Source organism: Taurulus bubalis (assembly GCF_910589615.1).
Source record: "Taurulus bubalis genome assembly, chromosome: 20".
Classification (NCBI taxonomy): domain Eukaryota; kingdom Metazoa; phylum Chordata; class Actinopteri; order Perciformes; family Cottidae; genus Taurulus; species Taurulus bubalis.
Window position 1 is genome coordinate 12,621,600 of NC_136608.1, and position 12,378 is coordinate 12,633,977.

General features: G+C 43.1%; 1 protein-coding gene across 1 annotated transcript; it reads right to left on the minus strand.

The window, feature by feature from the left end:
• Positions 1-3,623: 3,623 nt before the first annotated feature.
• Positions 3,624-10,454, minus strand: scyl2 (SCY1 like pseudokinase 2; the record flags this gene model as incomplete). The annotated part of the gene is made up of 18 exons (XM_079235735.1): positions 3,624-4,264; positions 4,354-4,476; positions 4,568-4,651; positions 4,779-4,848; positions 5,060-5,160; positions 5,251-5,369; positions 5,460-5,592; positions 5,767-5,880; positions 6,042-6,164; positions 6,367-6,378; positions 6,644-6,820; positions 7,234-7,359; positions 7,448-7,564; positions 7,985-8,206; positions 8,312-8,461; positions 9,416-9,560; positions 9,993-10,150; positions 10,278-10,454. 18 exons carry the CDS (start codon positions 10,452-10,454, stop codon positions 3,641-3,643), a joined length of 2,775 nt encoding a protein of 924 aa, XP_079091861.1. The 3' UTR covers positions 3,624-3,640.
• Between the last annotated feature and the right edge of the window lie 1,924 nt (positions 10,455-12,378).

A 12,378-nucleotide genomic window follows, 5' to 3' on the forward strand; every position in this document is an offset into this window, starting at 1 on the left:
GGAGGAACATTTCACCCTTAAAATCCCCTTAAAATAACACGGATCCATGCTTAATTTATCCCTGAAAACATACCAAACACCTTCATTTAATTAAAAAATAAAACATATATAAGAAATTAAGTTTTTGCTTAAGGGGTACATACATGTTCCCCTTAATTTACAAGTTCTATTTGAAATATGATGAAAGATTATCAAATTTGTTTGCGGTTTTGAATGGGATCCATTTCTTGAAAGGCAAAAACTAAATCTCACAAAACCCTTTATTTTGAAAAACCCTCATGACCCTTCCCAATATGTATATTGATTTACTGCTGGACTAGTGTTATATCTATGTTTGTGTTCTTTGGTCTTCAGTTCGGGTACGCTGCCACGATGGCAATTTCAAGATATCGGTGGAGTTTGGAAAGATTATTCCAAAGGAAGCAGCGTCTCCAGTCAGGACATCGAGCTCCAGTACCAACAGAACCCGTCAGGCACCGTGATGTTTACCACCAAAAGGTTCAGCTATGAGCTGAACCTCTCAGGTGAGCTGGCAACATCTCTAGACTGCTGGTAATGTGACAGTAATGGATCAATCTGAAGCCCAGATTTACTAAAAGTCTTTATCTTTTGCAGCCATGACTCAGAAGAACCTGTCCACGAGCACCAGCAGATCAGTGCGGCGCCTTCACCAGTGAGACCTTACGTAACCTTTAATTAATCATGGGATATTTAACAGGTGTGAGGGGTTCTGCATATTTTTATATTTAAACATATATATTTGTCCTTCACTAGTCCGAGAGATTGAAATGTTAAATCCATTAAGTACTTTTGTTAAGGTAAGGGAGAAAAACTAATGAATATGAGCCTTCACATCTAGTTTACCTTGAAACCAATGTTTCATATCAGTGCCTATTCAAATGCACAAGTCTTGTTTTCAGAGCACTTGTAATGTTTACCTTTTGACAAGATACCTCTCTTAACATTAAACCAAAGGATGTTAACTTTGATGTTTTATTTAATACTGCCAACTAATTAAATGTAAATCTTAAAATGTCCGCTCTTACTGCCATCAGGGTTCTTACGTCATGGAAAACCTGGAAAAGTCATGGAATTTTAAAATGGTTATTTCCAGACCTGGAAAAGTCCTTGAAGTTTGTTATATTCATGTGTTCATGACATTCATTTACGCTGAGTTTGATATAATTAATATGCTTTTAAAAGAAAGACGCTCAAAATATGAGCAGGCATCTATATAAATGTTTATTCTTTTAAATCAAACTATTGTCTCTCATTATTTTGTGTCATTTAAGGTTTAGTGTTTGCTTTAGAATTCTCATTGTTAGTTTAAATACTACATTTTCTCACTTTTTCATGTATACAAAGAGATTTCACAAAATGTTTGGTCATGGAAATTTGGTTTAAAGTCATGGAAAATGTGTATGAACCCTGTGCCATGCAATCGGCTCTTTTCTAAATTAAAGTTACAAACACCGCACTGTCTGATCGTCGTGTTCTCAAGCAATCACACAAATAACCACCCCTGTCCGAGGGCATTAGATTGTGTATTTTCCTTTATATGTACAGGTTTCCATTGAACCACCTCAGAGACCAGCACCTCAACACATAAAACAAGGGCCACACTACACGTATATCGACAGTGGTATACAAACAGTCTCGTAGAAGAATAAGCTTTACTTTTCTGCTTTGGGGTTCTGCCAGGACGTGTGGAACACGCTTCACATCCACTTTGGGATGAAGTTCAAACTGCACTACAGAAGAAGGTCAGGTCGCAGAAACGGGGAACCGGAACCTGTAAAGTCCAATTCACGAGCGAGTGGACAGCGCCCCCCCCCTGTGCAGGCGGCGTTACTACACAGAGGCTAGAGTCGATTTCCAGTAGCAGACGATACTCACTGTCCGCAGAAACACAGTGAGACCGAGGTGCATCCTACGACTCTAAAATGGTCTGATTCTCATTCAAAAAATGTACGATTTCAAATGAGTAGAGATTAATGTCCAGCCGTTTAGAAAATCTGACAGACCGGTGTGATTATTGGAGGTCGGTGGAGATGAAGTGAAAAGAACACGCCGCCGGCCGCTTGAGCCAATCGACGCGCACCCTTAACAACCGGGAAGGATTATTGCACACGACTCATCTAAGGCCTCTTAACCGTTATCACCAAGACATAAAACAAAAAAAAGAAAATCCGAGGCCCTCACGGAGCAATCCATCTTTAAATAACTATACATGTACACTTCATACTCATATGCCACCAGCACAGCTCCTCAGACGGATGGAAAGTGCTGAAATCAAAATATATTGTGATAATCTTCAACATTGTACAAAATTAGTCAACTGAAATGGAGGATTTTTGAGACCCTTAAAAAAAAAATATGGTGGAATCATTATTGGAAAAAAGATGCTATAAATCTAACTTCAGATCTTTCGTGGTCAAGTTCAGTAACATGCAGCAAAGCAATCTGAGACGCAAATGCCGGACAGCTGATTCAAATGGAAAATATTAATACTTTAACAGCTGAGATGCCTGTCTGTCTAGTCCTACACTTGTACCCATGTAAGGCACAATAGCCTAAGCAGTCCTCGTTCATCGCCTTGTTAGAAGGACACTGCTGTAAAAGCTACTTCGCACATCTTATTCCACTCTAAGACACTGATAAATCATCCATCTATACATTCACAGATATTGACACAAGGATTTGTTTCCGTTCCCAAAAGAGATGAAATGGTCGTCAACCCACTGAGACCAGACTGAACCAACTCTTCCCTTTTCAACACGCTTGCATTGATGTCAAATTAAAGAAAAGAAGAATATAAAATAAAAAAAAGAGCCAGCTTTGCAGCCTTAGAACCTGATGATGAAAGAATGAAAAGATACACACAAAAAAAGATGACCAGGCCGCATCATCAGACTATTTTGTGTTCACAAACATGGAGGTTTTCTGGTGCTGCAGTGAAGCCTGAATGCAGTGGGGCCGTCTCCACGGAGGAGCCTCCTGGAGGCAGATCAGTGACTGCAGGATCGCCAGTGCTACACTTCAAGCTACCGCCCACTGGGCTTAGACATTTGTTTTTACGCCAACTCTCTGATCACTTTAGACATGCAGCAAATCCTAAAATAGCCTGGAGAGGCGATACAGATACAGAAGCCTGAAAATGAGCAGATGTGAAGCCATTTTTTTCTTCTTCTCCCTTCTTTGTGGGGTGATTCTGATGCAACTTGTTCAGGAAGTAAAATCCACTCAATCAGTCATGATATATGAACACAAAACCTTCCTGAATATAACAAGTTGGGATTAATCTTAACCCAACGACATTTGGACATTCCCAAGAACGTCAAGTACAAAATAGTAGGAAAACCGTCAGCATTTAAAGAACACAGCAAAGAGGAAGAAGTTCCTGCCTCAACCTTTTGTCCGTCTGGCCAAGTAGAAATGGAATTCGGGTGCAGGTTAATATGCCAGCTGAAAGTGAGTGAATCAGAATTGATACAGAGTCATATTAAAAATACAGACAGCAAGATTGGAAATCCTCACATTTAACCAGTTGGTCAGTGAGAATCCAAAGCTCTTCTGTCCAACGTCATTAAAAGAATATACCTAACCTGGCATTTTTATTTTGTATCCTTTTTTTTTAAATTTAGCCAAACAGGTCTTTGAGATCATTGTTGACTGATGCGCTATGTTTAATTCCACTTTGGTTCGGGCTAGGGACAGCAGCGGCTTGAGAAAAGTTCTGCGGGCTGAAAAAAGGGTTTGCTTGCATCCCAAACCCGCTGGGCACTCCTCCCATCCCTAGCGGCGCGCCCTGCATCTGAGTCTGAGCGTTCTGGGCTGAACCGTACTGATTGAGCCAAGGGGTGTTGCCGCCAGGTGTGGCCTTTGGACCCATTTGGTTGAGGGTGACTTTGTTCTGGTTGGGACTAAAAAGACTGTCCAAGGCCGACAGGTCGGGGGCTTTATTCGTCTGCCCGATGGGTCCTTGACTCTGCGTGAGGGCTCCAAAGTTTGGGGTGCTGGTGGTGGTGGCCATCCCACCGTAGAGGCCGGGGCCTGTGGGCCGCATGCCCATCCCCATGCCGCCTGTCTGAAAGCCCATGGGTGGGTTGAAGCCGTTGGAGACCGGGGCGCCCATTGAACCCATCATGGGGCTGGAGGAGGGGAAGGTGGTGCCCTGCACTGGGGCTGGTCGCGCCGTGTTGGCCAAGGACATGCTGTTTAGAGAGGTCATGCTGTTGAGCAGGCTGCTCGTCAGATCCTTCGTCTGCAACAAAAACACGGGATAAGATCTATCAAAACAAGCCAGAGGTGTTTGAGCATGGGTTTGTGTACACACCCGTTTCCAGACATTACCTTTGTGTTGGTGGTGTTGGCTTTTTTGATACTCTGAGGTGCTAATGGCTGCTGGTTCCTCAGTTTGGCTGCCTGCTCCTGCTCCTTAGCCAATCGCTGCTTCTCCTCCAGAGTCAGGGACATCTAGGGAGGAGCATGGACAAATTTGACGACATGCATAATGGACAAAAAGGTGAAGCTTTGCATATATGGAGGTGTGACATTGTTTCCATACTCTATTAGGCTGTGGGGCTGCTGATGATGATGATGATCCATTCTCTTTCCCATTAACCCCTGTGCTGCCAAAGATATTATCAATCTGAAAGAAAAGAAACATCCAAATAGAGCCACTGCAGCACAGAGAGGTAAAACATAACATTTCCCTTCCATTTCTTTGCACACAACACTGTAAATACACCCATATCCTCATACAATCGACCTCTCACCTGGTTGTTACTGCTGGGTGGGCTCGTGGTCTTCTCTGATGGGCCGCCTGGGTTTGAGATGTTTATACTCCTGTTAGAAAACACACAATGAACAAAATCAGAATTTGAATACAGACATTTATTCAAGCCCGGTTAGTCATACCATTATCATATTCATGTTATAGCTATTAGATGTTATAGCTAATTTGTACAAAATGCACGCTAATATGTATAACCACTTCATATTTAGTCACTGAGAGAATATAAATTGTGAAAAAGTAATTTAAAATCGTGACAGGCACCTCTGCTGCTCCTGCATGAGGTGCAGCTGCTCCAACTTGGTCTTGTGTTCAGCCTCCATGCGACCCAGCATGTCCCGAATCACCGCCATGAACGAGTTGAACTGAAAAATTGAATAAATCAAATAACAATAGATAAGAGGGAACTAAAGCAGGAGGAATTACGTATGCATGTGCGCTTGGCTGTGTAGTACCTGGTTCAGGTTGAGGTTGTTGTCTATGCTAAGAGAGACCAGGTGCGGCAGGCTCTTGGTGGCCAGGTGCTCTTTGGGGATGCCCAACTTCTTGTGGCTGAAGGTGCACTTATAGATTCCTAAAGTAGGGGAGTGGGAAAAGTCAAATAAGCAATCTTCAAGTGAATGAAACGCATGAGTAGGAAGTCAAGCGCGTCCGCTTTCTTTACCCAGAATGCCCATGAGGACTGCTGGTTCTCTGGAGGGGATCTGTTGTAGGAAGGGCAGGATCTCGTCAATGACAAACCACTTGTCGAGATATTCCAAAATCTTCCCAAGACACACCAGAGAGTTCACTCGTACCTGCACAGGAGCAAAGGAAGATGCATGCATAGACAAATTCAGAATATATAGAGAAACATTTCAGTTGGTAAAGGTTAAGTGTCAGAGAAGGACAAGGCAACTTAAAGGCATAACTACAGAGAAAAAAATGAAAAGCATAGGCAGGGGTACAAGCTGACGATGATGGAGACTCACAGCAAGCGAAGACGTCTGCAGACAGGCTGATTTGACTCGAGGGATGAGGGAGTTCTTCATGGACGGGTAGTCAATCAGGTTGGCAAACGTCGGGATGATGTTCAAGCACAGCTCCTGCTCGGACACAGATAAGACGTTATGAAATCTGACATCTCTATCATGCCAAGAGCTTTCATTTGCTTTGGACAACAACGAGTTCAAGGTTTTTGGAAGGCTAAAAGTATACACCAATATATTTAATTTGTATATATAGAGTAAGACTGTAAATCATATACCTGAATCTGTACTGAGGGAGCTTCCAGGGCTCTGTAGACCATAGGAAGCACGCTGTTCTTAATTTCCTCCGAGGGCGTCTTGGTCAACAGGAGGTCCATCTTCTGCAGGAATATCAGCAGGATCTACACAGCACAGGAGCCCGGTTAGGAATACAAGAGTCTGAAGCTTGATGCCATTTTCTACAAATGGTTAAAGTAGTAAGTGGAGGTTAACGGAGACGGTGCTTTCAGTGGCTGCTTTAGTGTAGCGTTTAGCTTAATAACTACAGACAAACACAAAACGCACAGATGCGACTCGGGCATATTCACAGCAGAGACCACTCACCATGTTACTAGCCTGAAGAAGCATGGAAAGAAAAAATACAGAGAGAGACAAGTCTTGATGAGGAGGCAGACCAAAACCCAAAACAGAGCATGCTCCTTAGTTATATTTACTTGCTCTCAAATCTCACACACACAAACGTCAAAAGGGAGGAAATACCATGCAAAGATTAAAAAGGGGAAATCCCACTTTACTGAGAGAATGTCGTTACTTCTAGCTACTCTAGCAGCGCATGCTCAGACTGTAACAGTAATGTTGAGCTGTTGAACACAGTATGTACCTGAATAGGCTCCTGCTGCTTGAAAACGGGCGTGAGGTCAGGCATGATGAGGCGGATATACTCCTCCTTGGTGCACTCCTCCGCGATCAGCAGCACGTTGGGCAGCACGAAAGGCACCATGTCCGGGTTGACAAACTCGGAGGTCAGTGCCGGCAAGATACGATACACCACCACTCTCTGAGAGAAAGGAAAGAAAACGGAGTTTCAGAAGCCGTGAAAGAGCATTCAAGCGGTAACACTGTAGGTTCACCGCGAGATCATCCGGGAGCACGTTTGACACACTAGTAGCGTTAAAGAAGTACAGAGAAAAAGGAATACAAAACAGGAACCAACTGAACAAAATATATTTCTAAGAAACAGACCTCGACCTTGTGTTTGAGTGTGAGGGTTTCTACGACACAACTAAACCGAGAGCATGTGAGAGATTGTGTTCTGATGGCTATGAGAACACTGACAGGATTATTTGACAGAAACATGAGCAGTCAGTTATTAAAAAAAAAATTCCTATACGTGTGCTCTCATATATTAATGGTTTAGCTCACTCTATTGATAATCAACTCTTTTCTTATACAAGATGAACGAGCAAGTACCTTGGGTAATTTGGGCAGGACTTTGGGGAGGCTTTTGTAGAACTGGGACTTCTGTAGGTTGTCCCTCTGGAAGAGGGAGTCAAAGTACTGCAGGGTCATAGCACCCACGTCGTCAAAGAATGGAATCTGAGTTTTACACACACAAAAAGCAAATTAAATACATTTTGTCTTTAGCCGTTGCTTGTATCTTCATGCGCGTCGCGGCGATGCAAACCTTGGTCATCTGGTCTGCATCCGGTCGGACGTTGGGTGTGATGCTGAGCAGCATTTTGACGTGCTCCCTAACCGCTTCTGGGATCTTGTTCAACACTGCTGGACTTATGCTGCTCAGCTACAATTGAAATACATAGGAAGCATGACAGAGGACAGAGGAGAGGAGAATAAAACCAGTGTTTAGTAACAGACACTTGAGATATTCTTAAAAATCAAGTCACGAGTGAAACATCTACAAATGGGCTGTCTCTCAAGTCCACATTGGCTTGGAGCAGCTGGTCCTGGAGAGTCACAGTCATCAGGAGTATTTCATGTTAACGTTTTTTTCATTTAACAACTCAAGTCAAATCAAAAGACGTCCACCTGCACTAAGAACTGGACAAGGACACGACTCTGAGCAGACGTGTTAAGAAAGTAATTGCATGGCCCTGTATTGTCGTTACATAATTTTCTGAGATATTTTTGTTTATATTTTTGTCCCTTTGTCTCTCCAGTCATTCGTCATGCTTTCTCTCACGTGTAGCACACCTCCACCCACCTGGTCCAGCTGCCTGCTGAAGCTCTTGAATATGTCATGCTTGTTGACTTGGAAAACAGGCTTGCCCTCGTTGAAGACGGCATGCATGACCACGCCCAGTGAGTACATGTCGGAGGCGGAGTCACAGCTGACGGACAGGATGTACTCGGGGGCCAGGTACTCAGGGTTGGGGAGGCAGAGCGGAGGGAGGTTAGGCTCCCACTCTTTACATGTGTACTTAGGCTGAAGAGGAGGAGATAAGAATATAAAGATGTGGTATTTTGGGAGAGCATATTTAAGGCGGTGAGCTTGGAAACAAGATGGGCGGCACTAAAAGTAGCAACACACCTCAGCATCTGAGGGGTTGATGGTGGAGATGCTGAAGTCAAAGCCCATGATCTTCCAGGCTCCACTCTTGTTGAGGATGATGTTTTCGGGAGACAAGTTGCCGTGGACCATTTTCACCCCGCTGTGGAGAAAAGATAAACCCTCCGAGATCTGAGGGGAGAAAATTAAATACATTTGGTTTTTAACATGAAAGGGTGAAAACGCTTCTGTGATGGCAACAGGATTATTTCACGGTTGTTCTATTATACATTGCAGGCATTTTCTCGGTCCATCAGCTAAAAATGATTTCCCTTCAGTATACAGAATGTATTTATGCACAGCTGCAGAGAAAGATCTGGCTACACTAATAGCAATAATATTAGGAATATTGTGGTGTAATTGAAAAAACTTTAATAACTTGAGTCAAGATGTCAAAGTCAAAATGTAATTTAAAAAAAGATACCATTTCCTAAATTCATGACATGATTTTATGTGATGAAATATATTTAGCTTCAATCCGTATTTGTTGGCATTAAGTCTTTTAAAAACAATGTGTACACTTCAGTCAAAAGGTTATTTAATAAATATAAGAAAAGAATGAACTGAATCAGCAGAAAGCATTTTGGATGATGACATTTGCCTTTATGGTGGCTCTGAGTGGTCAAACAACTGACAGATGCAAAACAAAATGCAGAAAATCTAACCCTAACTTTAAAGAGAGATGAAAGTTTCATTGCCGTTGTGCAAACATGATTGACATAACATAAGGTTGTATTTATTTTCAGACAAAAAATAAGGACTGTGCCTCAACTCAATTAACCAGGATTTTGTTCAAGGAATTTTGTTTAGTTTTTAGTAGGATGACGTAGACGTAAAAAAAAGATTTGCTACGAACATACTTCAGTAAAGAAGAATACTGAAATTAAGACCAATGACAATGTTGGAAAAACAACATACCACTGAAAGGTGAGTCTTGGAATGGAGCTGGTTCAACTGGCTTTGAGAACTCATAGAATATAAATCATATTGGACTTCTAGACTACGTGGTACTTAAACCTACAAGACAACTAACAAAGTGGCCTCATTAAAATAAACAGGACATTTCCCATTCAAAAATTATCTTACCTGTAGCAAGCCATACTTGGTCTCCACATCATAGAGTTTGTACTCCTTGATGTCATTGGGCATGGGGCTGGGCAGGTTCTCCCACTGGCCTAGAACATTGGCCAGACTGGCAAAGACCGGCTCTGTACAGAACGCCAAGCAGTCTCTGAGGGCCACATACAGAGATAACGTCAGTATAATCAACACACACAAAAAACGGCTTTTCAAATGTTAAATTATTCTTGAATGAGCAAAAACAAAAACAGAGCCAGAGAAGTATTTTGAATCCAGCGCTTCCCTGGGTGAAAGTTTAAGAAAGACATAAATTATTCAGGGCCCTGTCTACGGAGTCTTTTGATCAGGACGAGCTCCGGCTCATATATGCGCAAACAGAGGCAGACAAATACCATATTTATTATGCAACTTTCCCCTTGAATGTCAAGTCCTCCCTCCCCTTTAAGCTGTAGCGCATTCATTTTGCCCTTGATACCGGTGTTTTTTGTGTGTGTGTGTGTGTGTGTGTGTGTGTGTGTGTGTGTGTGTGTGTGTGTGTGTGTGTGTGTGTGTGTGTGTATGTGTGTGTGTGTTTGTTAATCACCGTGACTCTTCAAGAGGATGCTGCACCGTCAGGAGCCGGGGGTGACGCAGTCTGGTCAGCTGTTGCACCCCTTTTTTCAGCGAATCAACGATTTGGTCCTTCTCGAATTTCTGATACTTATCAATCATCTTCTTATCAAACACAAACACCGCTACTTCCTGGAGGGTCGAAGACAAACAACAAGGCACTGACATTAGCTTCATCGAGCCCTATTCATACTCCTGGTGCTGACATCAACAACAGCACAAGCTCTTCTAATTAAACTTTTATGAACAACACACAGACCTGTTTAGTTGACTTCTTGGTGCCATTGTAGATCCTCCAGCACAAGCCAGGACCCCCGCTGGCAATATGTCGTCCAACCTCAAACTCCCGCGTCACCGGGTTGCCCATGACAGCGCTGGTGACATCCGCCGTCACCTTGGTGACGGTGCTTTTCAGCTTGTTCAGCATAGACTCCATGTTCACGCCTGACCTGGCAGCTGAAGGGAGAGAGGTGGATCACGCACCGACCACCCAGGACAGGTGAGCGGCTCAAGAGAAATACAGTTTTTAAACCACAGTCAAATGTGAAAACAACGGCAGTTTGCAATCACTGAAAGGGCCCGGCTGTAGCGTTACTTTTTCAAGCTAAGCAAAAGCCTTTTTTTAAATAATTTTCCACATTTACTCCAATGCACCGGCTTGAAAATGTGCACATTAAAGTGCGAACCGGCATCTGGCCTGCTGAGGAGAATACGCACCATAACGGCCCAAACTGTCCCCTGAAATAAAACATGACTCACCACATTAAGGCTCTCTTTCAAAATACTTCAGAGTGACTTGAAAGTGTGTTAGGCAACAGGAAGTCAGACAAAAAGGAACATGCCTGACAGCTATATAGCCAATTCATTTTCATGTGAACAGTTTCTTCTGGGTTTTAAGTGGGCTCCTAGCACTTTGATGTTTATTTCACTGCAACAAGGCTAAAGTATCTTGTAAATTGAGATGCACATGAATGCATTAATAATTACGCATAGATTCCTGCATAGAGAAACATAAAGTATAAATGGATCAAAGCACACTCCATTTTAATCAAAATGTGAAGGCCCTTGCCAATTCCTACCCCGGCCAAATCTGTTGCACTCCATTTAAGCCCAGTCACGTATATGCATCCACAGCCAATGTCACAGAAATATGAAATCCAGCAATAAGCGTAGCTCAATCTGATGCTTTGTTAATGTTTATGCGTGTCAATCATTCTCAGTACTATAACTGTGGCAGTGCTCTTTATTTACTCTGTGATGGACAGACGGCCTGAGTGCAAACATTCACACCAAAGGAGTCAAGATACCAAACGAAAATTAATGGATAGCAAGGCCTACAATATATATAATTCAATATCCCCCTCGCCTTATACTGTTTAAATCGTTTCATCTGCAACAGGTAGAGTTATGTATTTGCCAAAGATTACAGCTTTGGTGTTATTTCTTATGATGGCACGTCTTGCACGTCACGAACTCACAACAATCAGCCAACGTTATGAGCTGGCGAGCAGCTTTTTGGGACCAGACAGTTCATCAATACCATCTGTAACATTGTTGTGATCCGACAGGCTCGTCGTGAGAAGCCACGCAACCATTTTAACGTTGGGTCGAAGCATTTAAACGTTGTATTTGTTGCTCGGCGTGACTGTCAAACAACCTGACATTAGCTAAGTTAATCGCGTTGTTTAGCCTGCGCGCGCACACACGCATCCAAAACTAGCACTGGGACACTTTCGTCAAGCATCTAACAGCGAGCTTCCCAGTCCTTCTTGTGCTCTCATATGTGTGTTTCCGGAAGGCTGACATCATCGTATCGATCTGTTGGCTACCACGAAAGACTTTTTGACGTAAACCTATCGCGGTAGCTACCAAACGCAAGCTATCTACCCCAACAATGCGCAAAGTAGACCATAACGTTAGTCATCAACGCGACAGTCGGAGACCCTCCGGCTACGTACCTCGATATAAAGAGGACTCTCCTTTGTATGTCTTATTATTCACTGTCTCTCAGCTGCCGTCAGTAATGGATGAGAGACACAGTCCCCATGTCTTCCAGTGGCATACGATACGAGGTAACGTTAGCTTAGTGCGCTAGTGAACGAGCAACCCTACTTCCGGGTTGTCAGGTGGGTCGACGTCATCGGCGGCGTCGCTGTTTCCCAGCCACTCCATGCAACGCTACGAGTACGCTGTCTGCAAACAAATAATACTGCACTGATTTCAACGTGCGACACAGAAGCAAATCACTGCAAAAGTATTCATTAGAATTTCCCCACGAGTTAGCTGGGATCAAATGCATTGTGTGTACTATTTAAATAGTATAGTCGTGATTTGAATAGCTATTAACCAAGTATTAATAC